This window comes from Bufo gargarizans, chromosome 3, assembly GCF_014858855.1.
Source record: "Bufo gargarizans isolate SCDJY-AF-19 chromosome 3, ASM1485885v1, whole genome shotgun sequence".
Classification (NCBI taxonomy): domain Eukaryota; kingdom Metazoa; phylum Chordata; class Amphibia; order Anura; family Bufonidae; genus Bufo; species Bufo gargarizans.
In genome coordinates, this window is record NC_058082.1 from 90,596,203 (window position 1) to 90,623,830 (window position 27,628).

The following is a 27,628-nucleotide window of genomic DNA, read 5'->3' on the forward strand; positions in this document are numbered from 1 at the left end:
GCGGCTGTCACTGTGTAGTGCATCCATGGCGAGCGGCGTCTTCCGCATACGTATGCGCCTGCGCGAACATCCTAACGGGATTCACATACATCTCAACGTCATCTAAGCGGTCACATGACCATTGACGCTGTTCTCGGTCATCTGACTGGTGACGTGTCTAAGCGTCTACTCGCTGTCATAGTAACCACAGGTCCTATAAGGGAAAACCTTCCTATGCTGTAGATTCCTTCGTTGGATATTATTTTTAATACACACTGAGGATTTACACAGACGCCGGTCACCATGGGCGCAACATCAGAGAGACAGCCTTATTAAACAACAATAGAAAATAAACAAAAACAAAAACAGCGACGAGAGAACCGATCACAGCAGGCCATCTATAAAACCTCAATCATAGCTAAATTGCGGTTCAGTACACCAACTGTAAATATGTCAGGCGGAGACACATGATCTCACACATAAATATGATCACGTAAAGAGAGATCAAAAAAAGGAATCAACATGAGATCCCATTGGAGGAATTTCAGAAAAGATCCTACTAGTAAAACAACTAAAAGAAAGCACTTTCACTGAAGTCATATTGGTCGTCAATCACTGAAAACCGCCTGAACAGAAGTAAATCACTGGAGGAGACAAAGAACTTCAGCAGAGATAAAACCTGCAGCTCTAGTAGAATATCAGTCCTAACGAGCGCGCAATAAAGCTGACAACAGGAGAACTGGAGACAAGGTCACAGCGACAACCAGCATGGCAGAGATACCATCCGGAAGGAGATATGGTATATGATGGTATCAGTCCTGGATCTCCTTACATATTATTAGGGGCCGAACCAACTGCATTCCAGGAAGCCGCACCGCTCCTTAAAGGTGTAGCACTGTATATATTATGCAAACCTTCAGCATATTACACGTATATACTGCATCTACAGTCAGGTCCATAAATATTGGGACATTGACACAATTCTAGCATTTTTGGCTCTATACATCACCACAATGGATTTGAAATGAAACTAACAAGATGTGCTTTACCTGCAGACTGTCAGCTTTAGGCCTCTTTCACACTACGTGTTTTTTTTTTTTTTTTCCCGTTTTGCGGTCCGTATACGGAACCATTCATTTCAATGGTTCCGCAAAAAAAAAAAAAAAACGGAATGTGTTCCGTATGCATTCCGTTTCCGTATTTCCGTTCAAAGATAGAACATGTCCTATTATTGCCTGCAAATCACGGTCTGTGGCTCCATTCAAGTCAATGGGTCCGCCAAAAAAACGGAACACATACGGATGCATTTCCGTATGTCTTCAGTTTCCGTTCCGTTTTTTCTGAACCATCTATTGAAAATGTTATGCCCAGCCTAATTTTTTCTATGTAATTACTGTATACTGTATATGGCATACGGAAAAACGGAACGGAACCACAACGGAAGCAAAACAACGGATCCGTGAAAAACGGACCGCAAAACACTGAAATGGACATACTGTAGTGTGAAAGAGGCCTTAATTTGAGGGTATTTACATCCAAATCAGGTGAACGGTGTAGGAATTACAACAGTTTGCATATGTGCCTCCCACTTGTTAACCCCTTAGGGACCCATGACGTACCGGTACGGCATGTATAGTTCTGATCACCACCGCCGCCCGGCGGGCGGTGATCGGAACCCGTTGCCTTCCGGTGAAGAGCCTGTGAGATCCAGCCCCCTGGATCTCACAGGCCGGAAGCTGTATGGAGTAATACTCACAGTATTACTCATACAGCCAATGCTGTAGCCAATGCAAAAAAAAAAAAAAAAAAAAAAAAAAAGGTATACATATTAGGTATCACTACGTCCGTATTGACCGGCTCTATAAACATATCACATGACCTGACCCCTCAGATGAACACCATAAAAAATTAAAACTGTGCTAAATAAACCATTTTTTGTCACCTTACATCACAAAAAGTGTAATAGCAAGCGATCAAAAAGTCATATGCACCCCGAAAATAGTGCTAAACAGTCATCTCATCCCGCCAAAAAAAATGAGACCCTACCCAAGGTAATCACCCAAAAACTGAAAAAATGTTGGCTCTCAGACCATGGAAACAAAAAAGAAATCTGTGTAAAACTTACATAGTATACATATTGGGTATCGCTGCATCCGTGACAACGTGGTCTATAAAAATATCACATGATCTAACCTGTCAGATGAATGTTGTAAATAACAAAAAATAAAAACTGTGCCAAAACAGCTATTTCTTGTTACCTTGCCTCACAAAACGTGTAATATAGAGCAACCAAAAATCATATGTACCCTAAACTAGTACCAACAAAACTGCCACCCTATCCCGTAGTTTCTAAAATGGGGTCACTTTTTTGGAGTTTCTACTCTAGGGGTGCATCAGGGGGGCTTCAAATGGGACATGGTGTCAAAAAAAAAAAAAAAAAAAAAAAAAAAAAAAAACAGTCCAGCAAAATCTGCCTTCTAAAAACCGCATGGCGTTCCTTTCCTTGTGCCCTGCCGTGTGCCCGTACAGCTGTTTACGACCACATATGGGGTGTTTCTGTAAACTACAGAATCAGGGCCATAAATATTGAGTTTGGTTTGGCTGTTAACCCTTGCTTTGTTACTGGGAAAAATTGAAAATTTGCCCAAAAATTTAAAAATTCTGAAATTTCATCTCCATTTGCCAATAACTCTTGTGGAACACCTAAAGGGTTAACGACGTTTGTAAAATCAGTTTTGAATACCTTGAGGGGTGTAGTTTCTAGAATGAGGTCATTTTTGGGTGGTTTCTATTATGTAAGCCTCGCAAAGTGACTTCAGATCTGAACTGGTCCCTAAAAATTGGGTTTTTGAAAATTTCAAGATTTGCTTCTAAACTTCTAAGCCTTGTAATGTCCCCTAAAAATAAAATATCATTCCCAAAATGATCCAAAACATGAAGTAGACATATGGGGAATGTAAAGTAATAACTATTTTTGGAGGTATTACTATGTATTATAGAAGTAGAGAAATTGAAACTTGGAAATTTGTAAAAAAATTGGGTAAATTTGGTATTTTTTTATAACTAAAAATGATTTTTTTTTTTTACTTCAATTTACCAGTGTCATGAAGTACAATATGTGACGAAAAAACAATCTCAGAATGGCCTGGATAAGTCAAAGCGTTTTAAAAGTTATCAGCACTTAAAGTGACACTGGTCCGATTTGCAAAAATGGCCAAGTCCTTAAGGTGAAAATGAGCCTGGTCCTTAAGGTGTTAAGGGAAAGAAGTGGAATGTTATGCAATGGCCAAGTCAATCACCTGACCTGAATCCGATTGAGCTGCATTTCACTTGCTGAAGAGAAAACTGAAGGGACAATGCCCCAAGAACAAGCAGGAACTGAAGACAGTTGCAGTAGAGACCTGGCAGAGCATCACCAGGGATGAGACCAGCGTCTGGTGATGTCTATGCGTTCCAGACTTCAGGCTGTAATTGACTGCAAAGGATTTGCAACCAAGTATTAAAAAGTAAAAGTTTGATTTATGATTATTATTCTGTCCCATTACTTCTGGTCCCTTAACAAGTGGGAGGCACATATGCAAACTGTTGTAATTCCTACACCGTTCACCTGATTTGGATGTAAATACCCTCAGATTAAAGCTGACAGTCTGCAGGTAAAGCACATCTTGTTTGTTTCATTTCAAATCTATTGTGGTGGTGTATAGAGCCAAAAATGTTAGAATTGCGTCAATGTCCCAATATTTATGGATCTGACTGTATGTACAGATGTGTCATCGCTACCGCTCCCTTATTTCGCAATTCGTTACTAACTAAACGCGGTTTTCTCTCCTCCAGTCTATCAATACACACCAATGCCAGTAGATGGCGGTGTGGAGTTAAAGTTAATATTGTTATCCGGCTCCTGATACAGCCCATAGTCATCCGGACACTATACATTCCGAATCCACAAATTACCGAGACGCTGGAGAATGTAAATTAGTTTGTGGAAACATCTTTTGTTTCCCTGCACGTCTATACCAAAGGACGGCTTTCTCTGGCCATCCCCCTCTATGCAAAGTAAAGCAATGCACAGTCTTTCCTAGCAGAATATTACAGTATATGGATAATGGGGTTGTAATTTAAAAAAGTGATAACTTGCAGTAGTTACATAGCCACCGAAGCCCCAGCGGTACAGTAGGTACTGTATGCACAAGAGTTAGGAAAGCACGCAGCCCTCTGAGAATTCAATGACAAAATCGGCTCCGCTACATCTATCCAGGTCTGTGTCTATACCATACTGGCACATCCAAACCAAGTATGATATTAATAGGCGCAACACAAGTGTAAAAAATAACAAAGAATACAATTTTATACCGTATACCTAAATATAAAAGACATTGTATAGATCGCATGCAATTGGAACAAACCCTCATCTGTGAGAAGTATTTGGTCACTAAAAACCCCTAGAGATAAATGGAAAACATCCTAAGGCCTCATGCACACGACAGTATTTTTTTTCCGTGTCCGATGCGTTTTTGCGGATAGGATGCGGACCCATTCATTTCAATGGGTCCGGGTCCGCAAAAAACGTGGAGGGTACACCGTGTGCTGTCCGCATCAGTATATCCGTTCTGTTGCTCCGCCCCAAAAAATTGTTTATGTCCTATTTTTTCCTAGTTTGCGGACAAGGATAGGCATCATTACAATGGATCCGCAAAAAAAAAGGATGCCATACGGAACGTCATCCGTTTTTTTTTGCGGATCCGCAATTCGCGGACCGCAAAACACATACGGTCGTGTGCATGTAGCCTAAGGATGGCAGATACAGACTACACACGGGGAAAGTCGGTGCAGCGCTGGTAGGTCACTGCAAACACAATCCTCGTATTTTTATGAATAAAAATGAAAAAATTTGATTTTTAATCATGAATAATAAAAAAAAAAAAAAAAAAAAAAAAAAACAGAGGTGCTGAACTGAACCATAGAAAGTACCATACAGAACTGTAAATAACCGATCTCACCACTTCATCCCCATAGCAAATAATTGAATGCTAGTAGAAAGGGGATTTAAAGGTTAAAATCGACAGGAGGCCAGTGGGGTGCTGCTCAACACCTAATGTCATTGTATTTAATTAATATAAAAAATAAAAAAAAAATGGCAGCATCTCTGTACCCTAATAACACATTCTAGTTCCCACGGTCATGGGAACCAATCACAGGCCGGTTCTCACGGAAAATGATGATTACACTTACCGGTAATCGGATTTTCCAGACCCCATGACAGCACCATAGAGAGAGGGATCCACCCCCAGGGACAGGAAACCTACAGAAATAAAAGGGTGGAGCCCCTCTTCCCATTCAGTGGATTACAGAGCAAGAGAGGGACTCCTACACCATTAGTTATTCCGAACAGAACATCCTATAAAGTTTATAAATTGTGTAAGACTATGAAAAATATATATATATATATATATATATATATATATATATATATATATATATATATATATATATATATATAGATTTTTTTTTTTTTTTTTGTGAACATAGAAAAAAACATCACCAAGGGTGGGAATTAGGAAGGGTGCTGTCGTGGGGTCTGGAAAATCCGATTACCGGTAAGTGTAATCATAATTTTTCCCCTCCCCCACGACAGCACCATAGAGAGAATTACAGAGAAAAGAACCCTTCCTAGGGAGGGACCACCGCTTGCAAAACCTTTCTCCCAAAGGAAAGATCAGAAGAGGAGAGTAAATCCAAACGGTAGTGACGGAAAAAGGTAGAAGGTGAAGACCTTACAAATTTGTTCAATGGAAGCCCCCGACCTTTCTGCCCACGAAGTGGAAACCGAACGCGTAGAGTGAGCCTTCACCAAAAGGGGAGGAGACAGGCCCTCCTCCAAGTAAGACTGAATAATGGCCAGTCTAAGCCATCTGGACAAGGTACTTTTGGTAGCCTTCTTCCCTTTATTTGATCCAGAAAAGAGAACAATAAAGCAGAAGACTTTCTCCATCCTTCCGTAACTTTAAGATACTGTAACAAGCATCTCCGTACATCTAGTGTATGAAAAGCAACTTCTCCAGCATTTTTTGGATGGTCACAAAAGGAAGGAAGAACGATCTCTTGTGATCTATGGAATTTAGAAGACACCTTGGGAGAAAAGGCCGGATCAGGTAGAATAGTAACTCTATCATCAAGAATTGTAGTGAAAGGGGGATTGATTGAAATTAGGGCTGCAGCTAACGATTATTTGAATAATCGATTAGTTGCCGATTAATTTCTTCGATTAATCGATTAATCGGGAAAAACGACAAAATTACAAAACAGAGGTTTATATGATCTTACTTGAAAAATTATGTTCAAAGGCCATATTAAAACAAATTGTGGGCGACACTATTATGGGGGATCTGTGGGCGACACTTATGGGGGATCTGTGGGCGACACTTATGGGGGATCTGTGGGCGACACTTATGGGGGATCTGTGGGCGACACTTATGGGGGATCTGTGGGCGACACTTATGGGGGATCTGTGGGCGACACTTATGGGGGATCTGTGGGCGACACTTATGGGGGATCTGTGGGCGACACTTATGGGGGATCTGTGGGCGACACTTATGGGGGATCTGTGGGCGACACTTATGGGGGATCTGTGGGCGACACTTATGGGGGATCTGTGGGCGACACTTATGGGGGATCTGTGGGCGACACTTATGGGGGATCTGTGGGCGACACTTATGGGGGATCTGTGGGCGACACTTATGGGGGATCTGTGGGCGACACTTATGGGGGATCTGTGGGCGACACTTATGGGGGATCTGTGGGCGACACTTATGGGGGATCTGTGGGCGACACTTATGGGGATCTGTGGGCGACACTTATGGGGGATCTGTGGGCGACACTTATGGGGGATCTGTGGGCGACACTTATGGGGGATCTGTGGGCGACACTTTATGGGGGATCTGTGGGCGACACTTATGGGGGATCTGTGGGCGACACTATTATGGGGGATCTGTGGGCGACACTATTATGGGGGATCTGTGGGCGACACTATTATGGGGGATCTGTGGGCGACACTATTATGGGGGATCTGTGGGCGACACTATTATGGGGGATCTGTGGGCGACACTATTATGGGGGATCTGTGGGCGACACTATTATGGGGATCTTGGGGCTGACACTATTATGGGGGATCTGGGGCGACACTATTATGAGCGGGCGACACTATTATGGGGGATCTGGGCGACACTATTATGGGGGATCTGTGGGCGCACTATTATGGGGGATCTGTGGGCGACACTATTATGGGGGATCTGTGGGCGACACTATTATGGGGGATCTGTGGGGCGACACTATTATGGGGATCTGTGGGCGACACTATTATGGGGGATCTGTGGACCACACTATTATGGGGGATCTGTGGACCACACTATTATGGGGGATCTGTGGACGGCGCAGTTATGAGAGGGGGATCTGTGGGTGGCGCAGTTATGGAGAGGGGGATCTGTGGGTGGCGCAGTTATGGAGAGGGGGATCTGTGGGTGGCGCAGTTATGGAGAGGGGGATCTGTGGGTGGCGCAGAGTTATGGAGAGGGGATCTGTGGGTGGCGCAGTTATGGAGAGGGGGATCTGTGGGTGGCGCAGTTATGGAGAGGGGGATCTGTGGGTGGCGCAGTTATGGAGAGGGGGATCTGTGGGTGGCGCAGTTATAGGGGGATTATGGCCAGTTATGGAGAGGGGATCTGTGGGTGGCGCAGTTATGGAGAGGGGGATCTGTGGGTGGCGCAGTTATGGAGAGGGGGATCTGTGGGTGGCGCAGTTATGGAGAGGGGGATCTGTGGACGGCGTAGTTATGGAGAGGGGGATATGTGCACTGTTATGGGCATAACAGTGCACAGATCCCCCTTCCCATAGCAGTGCCATACACAGACCTCCCCTCCTCCCCATAGCAGTGCTATACACAGACCCCCCTCCCCATAGCAGTGCCATAGACAGATCCTCCCCCCTCCCCATAGCAGTGCTATACACAGACCCCCCTTCCCATAGCAGTGCCATAGACAGATCCCCCCTTCCCCCTACCCCCTAACCCCTAACAGCCCCGGCCCCGATGCTTGCATCTTTATTTTACCTTTTTACAATGACGCTCCCGCTCCTGTAACAGCCAGGCAGAGCGGACGGCGGCGTAACGTCACTCAATCACGTGACGCGCCCGCTCCGCCCACTTCATGAATGAAGGAGGCGGAGCAGGCGTGTCACGTGATTGAGTGACGTTACGCCGCCGTCCGCTCTGCCTGGCTGTTACAGGAGCGGGAGCGTCATTGTAAAAAGGTAAAATAAAGATGCAGCGACCGCCCGCCCGCCCGAATAGCAACGAATCGGCGATTATTCGATAACTGGATTCGTCGACAACGAATCCAGTTATCGAATATAATCGATTACATCGATTAATCGTTGCAGCCCTAATTGAAATGGCCTGCAGCTCGCTAATCCTTCTAGCCGTAGTGAGGGCCACTAACAAAACTAGCTTGAGGGAAAGAAATTTAATACCTACTGAATCAATGGGTTCGAAGGGTGCTTTGGTAAGGGAATTAAGAACCAAGTTAAGATCCCACAGGGGCACCCTAGGGGAAGAGACTGGTGTCATCCTATCTACCGCCTTGAAAAATCTAACAATCCATGGATTCAGGGCAAAATTCTGCTCAAAAAAGGGCAGATAGGGCAGAGACCTGTACTTTAAGCGTACTTTTAGCAAGACCTAAGGAAAGGCCTTTCTGCAAAAATTCCAGGACCTGGGAAATAGGGACACATTCTGGTAAATGCTTAGGGTTGAGATTACTGAACTCAATAAACTTCTTCCAGGTCCTAGCGTAGATGGAAACCGTTACAGGTTTTCTGCTTTTTGATAAGGTCGTGATGAGTTCCTGAGTAAAACCTTTCTTAATTATTAGGCTCCGCTCAAATTCCACGCAGTCAGATGGAGACCAGCGACTGCTGGATGAAAGACCGGACCCTGGGACAGCAGATCCGGTAGAATCCAGGGATCCGAAAGACGGTTCGGAGCAGAGTGAACCATGCCCTCTTGGGCCAAAAGGGGGTGATTAGGATGACCCTTGCTCTGTCTTTCCTGATCTTCTTTAGAACTGCTGGGATTAACTGGAAGGGGGGGAAAGCATATGCTAGGAGGAAAGTTCCACTTCAGGAGAAATGCGTCCACCCCATAGGGGGATTCCCTTGGATTTAGAGAACAAAAAGATTTCTACTTTCTTGTTCAGGCTTGTACTGAAAAGATCTATGGCCGGCATGCCCCAAGACTTGCTGATCCTGGAAAATATTGAGGCATTGAGGGAACATTCCACCTGTCTTAAGGGGTATCTGCTGAGAAAATCTGCGTGAACATTCTCCTTCCCTTTTATGTGGAGAGCCGATACGTGACTGACTTGTTTCTCCAATAACATTAATAATTTCCCAGCTTCCCACCCTAGGGATACCGACCTTGTCCCCCCTTGGTGGTTTACATATGCTACTGTCGTCTGATTGTCTGAAAGAATTCTCACATGGCCTGTGCCAAGAAGGGCCAAGGAAGCCTTCACTGCCAGTTTGACTGCCACCAACTCTTTTCGGTTGGAGGAAAAGGCCTTTTGAGCTGGGGACCATAGACCCTGAAAGTTGTATCCCAGCACATGGGCCCCCCACCCCCAGGGGCTTGCGTCTGTGGTCAGGACAATAGGATCTGGGTAGGACCATAGAATTCCCTGAATCAGATTGTCCCTGACCAGCCACCAGGATAAGCTTTTCTTGGTCGTGTCCGAAATTTTTCCTTTCTGTCTGACCTCAGGGTATTCTTAACCTCCGTCTTGATGAGCGACCTGATGTTTTCTAACAGGGACGGTGACTCATCCGATATGGTCTTGTCAATGCATATTTGGCACAGCTTCTTCCCGTAAGAAGAGGATAAAGCCGTACCGCATAGCGGACATTCTTTGTTTTTTCTTTTGGCCAGCACTTTTTTCGTATTAATATCTTTAAAATCCATCAGCTAGGGCAAAGAACCGCTGAGGGCCTCCTACATGTTGCCTGGCTTCAGACCGTCCTGTATAGGCTCAAGGATCGGCCTGGCCAGTACTCCTTAAATAACATGGAGAAAAGGGAAAAAACAAGGGCGTCCGCCTTCTGCCGGTACCGGAAGCGCCGATGTGCGTTCCACCTTGAATCCGGAAGTGCGCCCTGCTCGGCACGCCCCGGAAGTGCGTCATCTACTCACCGCGCACCACACATGGAAGTGCTGCCGGTTACTTCAATACAAAGCTAAGTGGCAGAGCCCCGAATCCAAGGAGGACCACTTAACTGCGCCACCGGAAGGCGCCTCCCATGGGGCAGAGCTCTCCCTGAGAGGTAACCCTCATGACTGCCGCAAGATACGGAGGGCCCCTGGAGCACCTCCGTATCCTAGGGTCCTGACAGCCTGCCCAGCAGCGCGATGGACCCCGGCAGCAAACAGTTAGCCCTCTAGGAATTACCTAGGAAGCAAGACCAACGGTAGGACCTGAAAAGGAAACTGTAGGTCTCCCATTCCAGGGACAGGAAACCACTGAATGGGAAGAGAGGCTCCACCCTTTTATTTCTGTAGGTTTCCTGTCCCTGGGGGTGGATCCCTCTCTCTATGGTGCTGTCGTGGGGGAGGGGAAAAATTAAGGTTAAATACCTTGTTAACCAATATGACATAATTGTTTTGACAATCTGTCATCCCCAATTAAAGGGCTTCTGTCACCCCCCAAAACTCATTTTTCATTTTTGGGGATATTAAAATCCTTATTGGACGACTATTCCCTATATAGGGCTCTCACCTTGTTCTGTGGCTTGGTTTCACTAAAAAAAAAAAAAAAAAAAAAAATTTGGAGCTTTTAAAATATGTAAATTACTTCACTACCAGCAAGTAGGGTGTCTACTTGCTGGTAGCCGCCGCATCCTTTCAAAATAACGCCCCCTCCTCCTGTTGATTGACAGGGCCAGGGAGCGCTCTCCTCCTCCGGCTGGCCCTGTCAGCATTTCAAATCCTGCGCCTGCACCTTACGTATCTTTATTCGCGCAGGCGCTCTGAGAGAAGGAGGCTCGCTTCCTTAGTGCGCCTGCGCCGATGATGTCACGAAAGAGAAGTCATCGGCGTAGGCGCACTGAGAAAGTGCCGAGAAGGTGAGCGTCCTTCTCTCAGAGCGCCTGCGCAGAATGAAAACACGTAAGGTGCAGGCGCGGGATTTGAATTGCTGACAGGGCCAGCCGGAGGAGGAGAGCGCTCCCTGGCCCTGTCAATCAACAGAAGGAGGGGGCGTTTTTTTTTAAAGGAGGATGCGGCGGCTACCAGCAAGTAGACACCCTACTTGCTGGTGGTGAAGTCATTTGCATATTTTAAAAGATCGATTTTTTGTGAAACCAAGCCACAGAACAAGGTGAGAGCCCTATATAGGGAATAGTCGTCCAATAAGGATTTTAATATGCCCAAAAATGAAAAATTAGTTTTGGGGGGGGGGGACGGGGACAGAAGCCCTTTAAGCTGGATTGCCAGAAAACCGGCCTGTGATTGGTTCCCATGACCGTAGGAACTAGAATGTGATTGGCTGAATATTCTGCATTGAGCGATCCAGCTATAAAAAGAAGACCTGGCAGTGAAGAAAATGGCAGATTACTGTTATTAGGGTACAGAGATGCCACTACCTTGGCATACCTCTAGACCAGCTGATTTATCAAGTCATCTTTGGGTTTGTGAGATTGATCATTCATCTATGGATGGATCCACTACTTTTTTCCATCTCCCCTGATGAACTGCTTCATGTCCTGGCAGTGAAACATGCGTGTAGGGATTTTCATGCATTTCTAGGGACATATAGTACTTTAGATTGAGGGACAGGTTGAGTGCCCTGTGGTCAGGCTGCTACCATACCATTTAGTATCAGGGCTGACTGGCTAGATAGCTATAGGGACCAGACTAGGGACCCTGCACATGTGTATTATTGCCAGCCTTTTTTCCGGATATCTACATCGGATGAGCAATTACCAACACAACGTGTGGTGGAGCATCTGGCGACCGCCCCTGGGTACCGGTAGGACCTGCTGGTTACTAAGTGCCGCCGTGCACTCATATTTATGTATATTTTTCATTTGGGATAATTATTGCTAATTGATAGGGTGTTGACCCACTTATCCCAATGTTTGTTTTTGCACACTATATTTAGGATCTTACCATTTTTATCTGCATTTTCCAAATAAAATGTTATGTTTTAGGATTATCTTTCCTGATTTAGGTTTTGACTCCAGGTAATCCAGAGTGCAGACACATCACACCTGACCTCTCACACTTTAACACTGACACCATTAAAACAAATAATATTGTTACATGAAAAAACAAAATAAAGAAATCAATACAGCTGCAGCGCTGGGTAAGTTTTAAAATACACCAAAAGTTTACAGGCAAAAATAGACCAATATATACAGTGTTGCAGCTAGATTGATTTATTATGTATTAATATATTTTATATATTTATATTATATATAAATTTACATATAGTATACAGTTGTGTTCAAAATTATTCAACCCCCACTGAAATTGAGTGTTTTGGCCAGTTTGACATTGTAAACAGATCATGATCAAAATCAATTAAATCACAGAGGCCCTTGTAAGTCAGACAAATATAACATTTATAATGAAATAACCACAAATGTCTTCTCTGTGCTCACATCATTATCAGTTTTATTCGAACCCCCAAGTGACATTCAATCTTAGTACTTAGTACAACATCCTTTTCCAGTTATAACAGCTTTTAAACGTGAAGCATAGCTTGACACAAGTTGCAGCGATCTACGGGTATCTTCGCCCATTCTTCATGGGCAAAAGCCTCCAGTTCAGTCACATTCTTAGGCTTGCGCGCTGCAACTGCTTTCTTTAAAGGTAACCTGTCACCGGGATTTTGTGCATAGAGCTGAGGACACGGGTTGCTAGATGGCCGCTAGCACCTCCACAATACCCAGTCCCCATAGCTCTGTGTGCTTTTATTGTGTAAAAAAAAAAAACGATATGCAAATTAACCTGAGATGAGTCCTGTAGGTGAGAGGAGTCAGGGACAGGACTCATCTCAGGTTAATTTGCATATGCATCAAATCGTTGTTTTTTTACACAATAAAAGCACACAGAGCTATAGGGACTGGGTATTGCAGATGTGCTAGCGGCCATCTAGCCGGCCATGTCCTCAGCTCTATACACAAAATCCCAGTGACAGGTTCCCTTTAAGTCCCACCAGAGGTTCTCAAATCGGATTTAAGTCTGGTGACTGCGATGGCCACTTCAAAATGTTCCAGCCTTTAATCTGCAACCATGCTCTAGTGGACTTGGAGGTATGCTTGGGATCATTGTCCTGTTGAAAGGTCCAACGTCTCCCAAGCCTCAGGTTTGTGACGGACTGCATCACATTTTCATCCAGTATCTCCTGGTACTGAAGAGAATTCATGGTGCCTTGCACACGCTGAAGCTTCCCTGTACCTGTAGAAGCAAAACAGCCCCAAAGCATCATTGACCCCCCACCATGCTTCACAGTAGGCAAGGTGTTCTTTTCTTCATAGGCCTTGTTCTTCCTCCTCCAAACATAGCGTTGATCCATGGGCCCAAACTGTTCTAATTTTGTTTCATCAGTCCACAGAACACTATCCCAAAACTTTTGTGGTTTGTCCACATGACTTTTGGCATACTGCAGTCGACTCTTCCTATTCTTTGGAGACAGCCTGGGAGTTCTGGCATGGAGGCCTTCATTACGCAGTGTGCGCCTTATTGTCTGAGCTGAAACTTCAGTACCCACATCTGACAAATCTTTTTTCAGTTCCTCAGCAGTCACACGGGGACGTTTCTCCACTTTGCGCTTCAGGTAGCGCACAGCAGTCAAAGTCAGCATCTTCTTTCTGCCACGACCAGGTAGCGTTTCAACAGTGCCCTTTGCCTTGAATTTGCGAATGATGCTTCCTATGGTGTCTCTTGGTATGTTTAACATCTTTGCAATCTTCTTATAGCCATTGCCCTTCCTGTGAAGAGAAATCACCTCTTCTCTTGTCTTCCTGGACCATTCTCTTGACTTCACCATGTTTGTAAACACACCAGTAAATGTCTAGAAGGAGCTGAGTATCACAGTCCTTTTAAATCTGCCTAATTGGTGCTTATTATGCTTGATTGCTGCTCCTTGACATCCACAGGTGTTTTCAATACCTGATCGAAAACACTTGAATGAACCTCTGTCCTTAAAAATGGTAGTCTTTAAGGGGTTGAATAATTGTGGTCAATGAAGAAATCACAAAAAAAAACATTTAATACTGTATTACAAAAACAATTGATGTCATTTTAGTTGCATTTGGTTCTTTAAAAAGTCCTTGTAAGATTTCATTCTGAACACAATTACAAATGTACACTAAATTCACTTGTGTGAAGTTGGCACCCCATGTTCTTAAATTTCAAAATAAATACACCATTCGTTTGTGCAGCAAAAATTAACGTTTGCGCCGCTTTGGTTTCCGAGATATTGCGCTCGATTTGCTGAAGCCACGCCCACTTTCCACCCCATGTTCTTAAATTTCAAAAATAAATACACCATTCGTTTGTGCTGCAAAAATAAACGTTTGCGCCGCTTTGGTTTCCGAGATATTGCACGCTTGATTTTCTGAAACCCCGCCCACTTTCCACCCCATGTTTTTAACCCTGACTCTAGACCCCCCAGGTGTGCTGCAGCTTGCCCCCCTCCACAACTTTTTGGGGGGCACAAGCATATTATATTTTTTTTTTTCTGCGTACGCTGTTAGCGCATCGCACGCCCCACCGCTGATCAGCGAGTTTAAATTAAAAAAAAAAAAACATTTTTGGGCCTTTTTTAATTTTTGGGTCTGTTAGGTTTAGGGTAAGTTCCCGAACACCCGTCCCCCCACACACACGCACACCAAATAAAGTTTAGCACACACACACACTCCCCTATGGCCCGCCGGATGTTCTAGGTGGCATATGCCCAGCTTGCCTCCGAGTCCAAGAGCCCCAGTGAGGACGAGGATGACCCCACTTTCCTTTTGTCATCCGCGTCCTCCTCATCATCTAGCGATGATGATGAGACCCCAAGGTGGTGGAGACGCCGCCAGGTGGAGCAAGGAGACCGCCATGCCAAAAAGGAGCCCGGATGTTGAGCAATGAACTGTGGGGCGTACAGGTTCGTCTGCTCCAACATCAGATTCACAAAGGGGTCACTGAAAAAAAGACTAAAAGTAGTCGCATTCAGTGAAGCCCACTGTGGAAATCTGGATTCCTGGTTGGCCTACAAAATCAGGAATCACGGGCTCAAAACGCTCTGGGGTATACCAGACAAGTTCACCGGTAGGGGGCTCCGATGGACTTAACTGGTGGGCCGGAAAACTAGTACGAGCCCCAGAGCTTCTCGTACTAGTGTGGGCCACAGGGTCCCTAGCATGGCGGTCTCCTTGCTCCACCTGGCGGCGTCTCCACCACCTTGGGGTCTCATCATCATCGCTAGATGATGAGGAGGACGCGGATGACAAAAGGAAAGTGGGGTCATCCTCGTCCTCACTGGGGCTCTTGGACTCGGAGGCAAGCTGGGCATATGCCATCTAGAACATCCGAGTCCAAGAGCCCCAGTGAGGACGAGGATGACCCCACTTTCCTTTTGTCATCCGCGTCCTCCTCTGGGGCTCTTGGACTCAGATGTTCTAGGTGGCATATGCCCAGCTTGCCTCCGAGTCCAAGAGCCCCAGTGAGGACGAGGATGACCCCACTTTCCTTTTGTCATCCGCATCCTGCTCATCATCTAGCGATGATGATGAGACCCCAAGGTGGTGGAGACGCCGCCAGGTGGAGCAAGGAGACCGCCATGCTAGGGACCCTGTGGCCCACACTAGTACGAGAAGCTCTGGGGCTCGTACTAGTTTTCCGGCCCACCAGTTAAGTCCACCGGAGCCCCCTACCGGTGAACTTGTCTGGTATACCCCAGAGCGTTTTGAGCCCGTGATTCCTGATTTTGTAGGCCAACCAGGAATCCAGATTTCCACAGTGGGCTTCACTGAATGCGACTACTTAGTCTTTTTTTCAGTGACCCCTTTGTGAATCTGATGTTGGAGCAGACGAACCTGTACGCCCCACAGTTCATTGCTCAACATCCGGGCTCCTTTTTGGCTAGGCCCAGTGGCTGGACTCCGGTCTGTGCAGCCAAGATGAGGACGTTTTGGGGCCTCGTGCTGCATATGGGCCCAGTCAAGAAACCTAGTGTCAGGCATTACTGGAGTGGGGACGTCCTCTACCAGACCCCACTTTACAATTATGCAGATAATGCAGCATGTCCCCCCGAAGGTGATCCTGCCTATGACCGCCTGTACAAAATCAGGCCGGTCATCGATCACTTTGGGGCCAAATTTGTGCAGGTCTATGTACCTGGAATGGAAGTCGCGATTGATGAGTCTCTCATTTCTTTCAAGGGGAGACTCATTATCCGCCAGTATGTTCCCTCTAAGTGGGGGAGGTATGGCGTGAAGCTGTACAAACTTTGTGAGAGTACCTCAGGGTGCACTTACAAGTTTCGTGTGTACGAGGGGCGAGATTCCCGTATTCAACCCCCAGAATGTTCCCCAACTCTGGGTGTTACCGGGAAACTTGTGTGGGACCTTATGCACCCACTGCTAGATAAGGGTTACCACCTTTGCGTGGATAACTTTTATACTAGTATCCCCATAGTTTTATATCCGATTATCAGTGGCTAAAATGGGAAAGGTGAACATAAATTTAGTACTCCATGGAAGTGTGGTACTCCCTGAAGCAACCAATAATGCAGAGGCCCGGATGATCGGGGCACGTGTCACACTGAGTAGTGGAGTCCTTCCGTATCCCCCTCCTGTGACACACTCTGCACCTTTTTTGGGTCCGCCCTTCTTGCCAGTATGGGGGACCACACCTGGAAAGTGTTGGACAGGGACGATCCGGGCGCCTCCAGTTCCCAAGGTACTCCGGCCTGCTCTTTCCCGGTCAGAAAAGATCAGGTCCTTGAGGACTGCCTCATAGAACTGAAGGAATGTCCCTGTGCTGCCAGCACTCCGGGACAGCACAAAAGAGTTGTACAAGGCAACCTGCACCAAGCAGACCGCAACTTTTTTATACCATGCCCGGGTTTTGCGCATGGCGTTATATGGCTCGAGGACTTGATCAGGGAGATCAACTCCTCCCATATACCGATTGTAGTCGACGATGCAATCAGGCTTGAGGACCATTGCTGCGGTACCTCGCACAGGGACAGGGGTGATGCCGTTACCGTGAATTGTGGACAGTACAAGGATATCCCTCTTGTCTTATATCTGACCAGCAACAGGTTTCCACTGGTAAGTGCACGGGTCGCACCCCTAGGGATAGGTACCTGGAAGGGGTGGGTTGGGAGGCTGCGTTGATTTTTCCGCACGGTCCCACAAGCGAACGTGGATCTGGCGGCGGGAGACTGGAACAAGGGGATACTAGTATAAAAGTTATCCACGTACAGGTGGTAACCCTTATCTAGCAGTGGGTGCATAAGGTCCCACACAAGTTTCCCGCTAACATCCAGAGTGGGGGAACATTCTGCGGGTTGAATACGGGAATCTCACCCCTCGTACACACGAAACTTGTAAGTGCACCCTGAGGTACTCTCACAAAGTTTGTACAGCTTCACGCCATACCTCCCCCACTTAGAGGGAACATACTGGCGGATAATGAGTCTCCCCTTGAAAGCAATGAGAGACTCATCAACCGCGACTTCCCTTCCAGGTACATAGACCTGCACAAATTTGGCCCCAAAGTGATCGATGACCGGCCTGATTTTGTACAGGCGGTCATAGGCAGGATCACCTTCGGGGGGACATGCTGCATTATCTGCATAATTGTAAAGTGGGGTCTGGTAGAGGACGTCCCCACTCCAGTAATGCCTGACACTAGGTTTCTTGACTGGGCCCATATGCAGCACGAGGCCCCAAAACGTCCTCATCTTGGCTGCACAGACCGGAGTCCAGCCACTGGGCCTAGCCAAAAAGGAGCCCGGATGTTGAGCAATGAACTGTGGGGCGTACAGGTTCGTCTGCTCCAACATCAGATTCACAAAGGGGTCACTGAAAAAAAGACTAAAGTAGTCGCATTCAGTGAAGCCCACTGTGGAAATCTGGATTCCTGGTTGGCCTACAAAATCAGGAATCACAGGCTCAAAACGCTCTGGGGTATACCAGACAAGTTCACCGGTAGGGGGCTCCGGTGGACTTAACTGGTGGACCGGAAAACTAGTACGAGCCCCAGAGCTTCTCGTACTAGTGTGGGCCACAGGGTCCCTAGCATGGCGGTCTCCTTGCTCCACCTGGCGGCGTCTCCGCCGCCTTGGGGTCTCATCATCATCGCTAGATGATGAGGACGCGGATGACCAAAGGAAAGTGGGGTCATCCTCGTCCTCACTGGGGCTCTTGGACTCGGAGGCAAGCTGGGCATATGCCGCCTAGAACATCCGGTGGGCCATAGGGGAGTGTGTGTGTGTGTGTGTGATAAACTTTATTTGGTGTGCGCGTGTGTGGGGGGACGGGTGTTCGGGAACTTACCCTAAACCTAACAGACAAAAAAAAATTAAAAAAAAAGGCCCAAAAATGTGATTTTTTTTTAAATTCAAACTCGCTGATCAACCGTCTGAAGTTGATCACCGGTGGGGTGTGCGATGCGCTAACAGTGGCCGGCCACTGAAGGATCTTACAGCCACAGTCAGCGTACGCAGAAAAAAAAAAATATAATATGCTTGTGCCCCCAAAAAAGTTGTGGGGGGGGGGGGGGGCCAAGCTGCAGCACACCTGGGGGGTCTAGAGTCAGGGTTAAAAACATGGGGTGGAAAGTGGGAGGGGTTTCATCAAATCAAGCACGCAATATCTCGGAAACCAAAGCGGCGCAAACGTTCATTTTTGCAGCACAAACGAATGGAGTATTTCTTGTTCAAATTTAAGAACATGGGGTGGAAAATGGGCGGGGCTTCATAAAAATCTAACGCGCAATATCTCAGGAACCGAACCGGCACAAACGTTCATTTTTGCGGCACAAACGAATGGTGTATTTATTTTTGAAATTTAAGAACATGGGGTGCCAACTTCACACAGGTACTAAATTCCCTAAAACCCTTTACAGCATTGGGGGGTTGAATAATTTTGAACACAACTGTAATTAGTGTAATATTGCATAATTATTTTTTAATAAGAGGTTATTTATATATGTCCATTATACTGTACAATACACTATATCTAAATCACCATACCTCATATGGATCATGGAATAAATAATTATACAATATTACACTAATTACACTATATGTAAATTTATATATAATATAAATACTGTATTAACATTCAGCCACTATAGGAACATAGCTAATAAATACACTCTGTAGCCACACAAGGTATTTAGATGTAAATCACGGTTCATATGCGGATGCCGCCCTTCATTATCACGTGTTTGGCTATTTGTGAACAAGTGAGGGAGTCTGTATATGGTATATAATCCTAAGCCCTCATAGGGACCCTCGAGATATTATAATCAATGTATACCACGGTCAATAGACCAAACCAAATCCCTTTAGCCCTGGTTCACACCTGAGCGTTTTACAGCGCGTTCAAACGCGCGTTCAACACGTGAAAACCAATGCTTCCCTATGGCCCTGGTTCACACTTGAGCGTTTTACAGCGCGTTTGAACGCGCTGTAAAACGCCCGACGCATAAACAAGTTCTTGAGCTTTTTTTTGGGGCGTTTGTCGCGCGTTTTGGCCATAGACTCATTGGACAACACTGCAGTCAATCACACAAACGCGCGTTTACTATTGCAAGAAACGCGCATAAAAACGCGCGACAGAAACGCTCGTCTCAGAAACGCTCAGGTGTGAACCCAGGGTTAGGGGTCTCTATCTAATATTAAAATATATATCTTTATTTCATCATTCTTAAAACATAAGTGTAATAGAAAAAAATATGTTTTATTGTCAGTGTGCAGCGGGGTTATATATCTACTGAACTAGTAGCTGCTAGTAATTACCAGCGGCAACCAAGGGATCCTGTCCCCTTATTCAGTAGTTATAGACACCTATTCAGGTGTTCTATTTATATTTCTGTGGCAGACAGGTTGATGTCAATAGTTAGTGAGGAAAGATATAATGCATTATCGTACTGTGCCAAAATGGAGTCTGGCAGGGATATGGGTATTTTACTATATTCGATCAATACTGCAATGTACACCATTAGTCGATGCTTTTGTATGTACTTGCAACCTTAATGTATCGCACTGACCACTGCGTGCTTCCACTCCTAGTACCCCACCGTCACTGCACTCATCGCATGATCTGTTACCATGGTGATGGATCATGTGATGAGCGTAGTGACGTCACCACAGGTCCTTTTCCTGTGCACAGCACAGAAGACAGAAGAGAAGACTGGCTGCGCGAACAAGGAGTTCAATTTTATTTATTTCTGTATTAAGAATGTTATTATTTTCCCTTATAACCATGTTATAAGGGAAAATAATAATGATCGGATCTCCATCCCGATCGTCTCCTAGAAACCTTTTAATCCCCTTTCTACTAGCATTCAATTATTTGCTCAGGGGATGAAGTGGTGAGATCGGTTATTTACAGTTCTGTATGGTACTTTCTATGGTTCAGTTTAGCGCCTCTGTTTTTTTAATTATTCATAATAAAAAATCTAATTTTTCATTTTTATTCATAAAAATACGAGGATTGTGTTTGCAGTGATCTACCAGCGCTGCACCGACTTTCCCCGTGTGTAGTCTGTATCTGCCATCCTTAGGGTCCATTCACACATCCGTTTTTTCTTTCCTGATCTGTTCCGTTTTTTCAGGAACAGATCAGGACCAGATCTGGACCCATTCATTTTCAATGGGTCCTGGAAAAAATCGGACAGCACAATGTGTGCTGTCCGTTTCCGTTGTTCCGTTCCGCATGTCCGTTTAAATATAAAACATGTCCTATTCTTGTCCTGAAAAATCGGATCCTGGTACAATACAAAGTCAATGGATCCGCAAAAAAACGGATGACATTCGGATGTCATCCGTTTTTTGCGGATTCCGTTCCTGGAAACACATAACAAATTTTATTTTATTTTTTTTTCAGTTTTTTTTCAAAGAAATCCAAACAACTATTTGATTATTGAAATGTATACATGTTCCCGTTTTTTGCGGATCCGCAAAAAACGGATGACATACGGAAACATTTTCAGGAACAACGGATCCGCAAAAAACGGACCGTTTTTCAGGATGAAAAAAAAACAGGACGTGTGAATGGACCCTTAGGATGTGCTGTCATTAGTCCTCCTTATGACGTGCAGTGTGTGAGGCTGGTGGTCACAGGTCATGGCTCTGCCAGCTCTCCAGGGCACAGGATTCCTGCTGGAGACCCTTTCACTGCTGGTGCCCTGGAGCACACGGCATCAGTGTGTACAGAGATGCTGTGCGCTCCCATTGCTGTGATGTTTGCAGCGCATTCAAATGTCCATGAGATGTGACAGCTGTACTCCCCTTTGTATGGTTCCATTCAGCGCTTCTGGTTGTTTTAATTATTCATAAATTAATCCTGAAAATGGGGCAAATTTGGACTGTCGATCAGTTTACAGTACTTTATGCGGGACTTCTGTAATGGAATAAGCCTTGCCACCTACAGTACTCCTACTCCTATATTTACTGTATAGCGCATGGGAACTAACTAACTGACTGTAGTTCCATGCGCCATCTGGTGTTCACAAACCAATATTGCACCCTGAATTTTCTCAATGGCTATTTATGCGATTCGGGTTTGCTAATTGAATTGGAAATCGCTTTGTGCTGCCACGATTCTGAAGGGAGCGCTAGCAATGCTATATCTGTATACCGATCTGCCGAATATTGTGTAGGTCCCTCTTTGTGTCACCAAAACAGATCTGACCCTTTAAGACATGGAGTGTACAGGACCTCTGAAGGTGCGGCCGCCATGGGTCGGGACTTGTTTTTCCGGCACATGCCACAGATGATGCCCAGTTGCCCACATCACACTGCCTCCACCGGTTTGGCTTTTTCTCATAGTGAATCCTGGGGTCATCTCTTTCCCAGGTACACCTGGCCGTCCACATGATGCAAAAGAAAGTGCAATTCATCAGACCAGGCCACCTTTCTCCACGGCCCAGGTCTGACGCCCACATTCCCATCATACTGGACAGGGGGCAGTATGGGCACTTTGACTCGTCTATGGCTTAACAGCCTCAAAGACAGCACCATGCGATGCCCTGTGTGATCGGACACTTACTGTAGGTTTGGTCCGCAACTGGACCACTTTTGGAAGGTAGCAACCACTGCACACCAGGAACCACCCCACAACACCTGCCGTTTTGGAGATGCTCCGATCACAATCTGGCCCTTGTCTGTCGCTCAGATTCTCATGCTTGGCCATTTTCTTTCCTGCTGCAAGCACGTCCACTTCAAGAACTGCTGCAGAACGTATGTCACCAGCTGATACTGCCGGGATTATCAATGTCATTTAAGTCACCTGTCCGTGGTATTTATGTCACATGTTTAGATTATAGATGTCCATTATGGAATTGAATAAGTCCTCAATCTCAGAAGTTTATGAATGAATTTCCAGCGGGTTCCAATGAAGGTCCAGCAGGGTGTAACCAGTTGGTGTCCCTGCACAATCTCACACTATCCAATCAACGCTGCAGGGGACACACTGTGCAGGGACATATCCCCCAACTGGTAACACCCATCTGGACCTTGACTGCAAACTGCTGGGGATTCATTCATAAACTTCTAGTAGGAATAATAGATCAAAGGCAAAACAGTTATACGGGGACTGCAAGAAGTTACTAAAATGGACATGTCAGAAGAGGTAATAGGGTCACTGGTCTCAAGATAGGCAGGGGCCTCAGAATTTGGACCCCTAGCTCTCTCTAAAAGCTGTATCCTCTCCACTTTCATTGACAGGGCCAGGCAATGTAAACATCATCACACCTAGGTCTGTCCAAGTCCAGAGGGAGCGGCAGTTGCAGAGAGAGCAGAGCCTCTAGGAGTAATGGTAACGCCCCCGTTGCTCCTAGAGGCTCATTTGCATATACTAAAACATCATTTTTCTCAGCAATGTAGACACATATGAACATGGGACCAACACAGATGCCTTCAGCTGCCAAGTGCACATGTAACAGGTCAACCGGTGTCATAGGTACAAAACTGCTGACAGATGTGCTTTAACATGTGCAATATAGCAAGGCTGCCCTCACATGTTAATTTAAAGGGGTTGTCGTCTCCTATTAAAATGATGGCCTATCCTTTGGATAGATCTATATCTCATGGGTGGGGGGGGGTCAAACACCCCACCAATCTGCAGTTCCTTAGTAGCTCTGGTGCTGCATCTATACAGCCCCAGCCATTGTGTAGTTGACAGAGCTGGTTACCATTCACTTCAATGGGAGCGCATTAACCAGTCTCATGCGCAGTGGAAGGGGCTGTGTGGATATGGTACATCTGAATGGTGGGAGTACAGGGTGTCAGACCCTACGAGCCTGAGGATAGGCCATGAAATCAATATAAAAAGGCCCGGAAAACCCCTTTAAAAAAAAAAGGTTCCCCTTACACTTACCAAAACCATCTATGTCTAAGTTTTTGGCTACAACAAGGTCCAGAAGGGATTCTCCAACCTTTCCCTCTGCTACAATGGTTTCTCCATCGCGATTTATAAATTTCACTGTAACTTTGTCTTCTGAGCTGTAGGGAAAATAAAAAAAAAAGCTAAAGTAAAGAGTAATCGGTAATGGCACAAAACACACATTAAAGGGGTTCTGGTGACTTAGGCTACTTTCACACTAGCGGCAGCCTTCTCCAGCGGGTGAACAGCCTGCCGGATCCATGCTGCCGCTAGTGCACGTGTGCTGCCGGAGGTCCACTCCAGTCCAATTGACTATAACGGGGGCAGGCCGGAGTGCCGGCAGCAGCACGCCAAACATGGAATAAAACTACGTGACCAGCGTCTTCTCTTTTCCACAAGTTTTCCAGTTCACATTTAGAACAAGGCACCGTTTCGGCTTATGTCGAGCCATACTGTATGTCACACATTAATGCAAACAAAAAAGGGGAGCATCAAGTCCTCCACCAATCAACAATCTGTGCATAATTATTATTATCTCAATACCAATCACAAACATTCACATAATGTGGATTAAAATATCCTCCATACAAAATAACTCTTACATGACGTTTAATAAAATATTCCCAGACCAGTGAACTGCAAGATGGCTGCCTCTCAGCGTGCCTCTCCAGCGTCCCGGCTGTACAACTGCGCATGTCACGTGACGTGACCTTCATAAAACTTTTCTACATATGGACAATCAATCTTTAACCGGCTTCCACATCATCTCCCGCACTATTCCTCGTGTGAGCATGCGCCAGCTAACGCCCAATAAGCAACAGGCGCCATGTTCCCATGACAACCTATCATTCGGAGGGCGGCACTCCAAACAGATACCCACATCCTGTAGGAACCTTGGAGCACACAGAACGGTTCCTACTCTTTACATGGATGAAAGTCATAAAAATCAGATACAAATCCATACTCCAGGGCTGTGGAGTCTGTAGATAAATGCTCCGACTCCTCAGTTTTTGGTACTTCCGACTCCTCTGTATTTAATATGCGAATGTATTTTATACATTCCGTGAAGGAAAGAAAGGCAACATACATGTCATTACCACAGAACTACTGGCTAGGAAGCCGCTGCCTTCTCCTGTGTGTGCTGATCTTCTGCTGAAGATAGGGCAGCCGGAGGATCCAGGAAAGGGCATTAATTTAAAACATGATTTCCCTAGAATCCCATAGTCATGTTTAAAGTTTAAACAACAAGCTAACAATAGAGTTTACACGTTTTTATAGCCTTAGCTGAATGACAGCAGTATTTCTAATGGTTTACAGCTTCAGTCTTGAGCTATTGACCCTCCATTCCCTTCACTTATACAAGTGTCTCTAGTCCTGCAAAAAACATATTTACTTAATCGGTTATCAGCGAGAGGCTCGGTTAACCATGGGCGTTGCGTTCCCTGTAACAGCGGAACACAACACAATGGAAAGTATAAGTATTGCCGCTCCTTAACTGTGCGTTGCGTGCCATATAGTGAAGCATATGAAAAGCATGCTTCTTCACGGTCACTTAACGTGTTCGTTTTGCGGTAACGTGACGCACTGCATGCATTGGCCTTGATTCTTACAGTAGAGAAGTACCGTATTTTTCGCAAAAGTGGGGGGGGAAAAGTACGTCTTATGGGGCGAATACTGCGACCGTCCGATGAATAGGCTGAGAGGGAGGAGGGGCCGGGGGCCGGCATCTGTTTCTGTAATGGCAGCGGGGCCTGATGCAGTCACTGTATTCTACTACACCGGGCCCCGCTCACTGTAGTATACGGTAATCATATCTAACTTGTGGGTATTGTTAAAGTATTCCAATCATCTTAAATCTAGCGCTGTACTACTTACTACTAACTTCTTGGCAGTCAGGAGGCCGGGTGGGCGCTCGTAGCGTAGCTCGCTACGTCACGCGCCTGCTCCGCCCACTTTATGAATGAAGCAGGCACCGGGCCCCGCTGCCATTACAGAAACAGATGCCGACCCCCATTCACTACACAGGGACACTTATTGGGGGGGGATCTGTGGATGACACATAAGATAAGATGCTATATATATGTGCCATCCACAGATGCCCCCACAACAGTGCCATCCACAGACCACCATTAGTTCAAAACCCACCAAAAGCACACCTTTTGGTTCAAAATATTTTTTTCCTTATTTTCCTCCTCAAAAACCTAGGTGCGTCTTATAGGGTGAAAAATACGGTAATTCATTATAACTTTTTGTGAATTGGGACATTTAAACTTGCTTTTTTTTATTTATTCCAATTTAAAGGGAGTCTGTCACCTCCATATGGCCATATACAGCGCTTACATGGCTCTGTAGCACACCTATACAGGATTGTAACGGTACCTTTGTGCTTTTCTTTAGACTTGCACCAGCAGGAAAAAACGAAGTTAAATTCATATGCAAATGAGCACTCGCAAGTGCCCAGGGGCGGCGTTCAGTGTGTAGGTGCCCAGGCTGCTCTGCCTTCTTCTCACTTTACTCCTCCCCAGTCTCTGCCTTTGCCTGCCCTCCAAGTCTCTTGCCTCATCGATAGGTCCGGACATGGAGGGCGGGCAAAGGCAGAGACTGGGGAGGAGTAAAGTGAAAAGAAGGCAGAGCAGCCTGGGCACCTACACACTGAACTCCTCCCCTGGGCACTTGCGAGTGCTCATTTGCATATGAATTAAACTTAGTTTTTCCTGCTGGTGCAAGTCTAAAGAAAAGAACAAAGGTACCGTTACAATCCTGTATAGGTGTGCTACAGAGCCATGTAAGCACTGTATATGGCTGTATGGAGGTGACAGACTCCCTTTAAATCTAGTAGGAGTCGGAGTCGGTTCATTTTTTGCCGACTCCAGGTACCCAAAATTGCCTCAGACTCCGACTCCACAGCCCTGCTCGTATCTGTGGTGCACAGTTTAGAAAACCCTATCCATGTGCAATGGACACAATCACACACATGAGGATATATGCCCTTGTGAGTTTGCACCCTCCAGGGCAACTGAGGGTTTGTCAGGTACAATCAGGACTTGTCTTCTGCCATGGTCAGTAGGTGGCTTGCAACGTTCCCTTTATCTCCCACCCCAAGACTTCATGCACATGGCCGTGTCTGTATTTCCGGGCACAAACCTCGCATCCACAAGATACGGATACCTTCTGTGCGCACTTCACATTTTTCTCACTCCCATCAAGAGAGAGGACTATTCTCATCCACAATCCAGACAAGAACAGGACATGTTCTACCATTTACAGAACAGTCATGCGGTATCCGTAAAAAATAGACGTGTGCATGGCCCCATAGAAATGAATGGGTCAGTGTGCCATCTGCAAAAAACATAAGGCACCCGGATGAAATATACGGTCGTGTTGCAGTCTTCTTGCATCGCGGGTAGGACTAGGGGGTGCTGCATGTCCTCCTAGCCTGTAATCATCAAGCTATGAGCATGGTCATAAACACAAGGTAAAGCAAGGCAACATTCAGAATACCTCACGTTCCCGTCCTCTGATCACCTTTGGTAGCATTTCCTCAGATACTGTGTAGGTAATCTGGAAAGTCGCCCATCGAGTTGTGCAACTGCCTTTGCTCTCCTAGCAGTAAACAATATGTGCTAAATAACAATGGAGATTCCCGGTTTTGGCAAGTTTCTTTTTCTTCCCCTAGTAGAGTTACATGTGTTTTTACAGGTTTTGCATACATGGGAATAGAAGGGAGCGTTCACACGCGGCAGATTTTGTGGCATAAAATTCCACGACTGAAAATCAATTTAATTCACCTTAATAGAGCTTGCAGAAATCTGTGTGCTTGCCACGCCATTCAAATTTTTTAGTCACAGAATTTTCTGCCACAAAATCTGCCGCGTATGAAGAAGGCACTCTTAGGCCCCTTTCACATGAACGCTACGGTTTGGCTCAGGATGCGTTCATTGAAACTTGCACCATTTCGCAAGCAAGTTCAGTCAGTTTTGTCTGCAATTGC

At 45.8% G+C, this 27,628-nt stretch overlaps 1 protein-coding gene across 1 annotated transcript in view; it reads right to left on the reverse strand.

Annotated features, from left to right (window-relative positions):
* FDX1 (ferredoxin 1) overlaps positions 1–27,628 on the reverse strand; it is a 57,650-nt gene that overhangs the window by 16,432 nt on the left and 13,590 nt on the right. Inside the window, exon 2 of the mRNA XM_044287817.1 lies at positions 23,632–23,756. Coding sequence (XP_044143752.1) covers positions 23,632–23,756 — 125 coding nt within the window. The remainder of the gene's footprint in view (positions 1–23,631; positions 23,757–27,628) is intronic.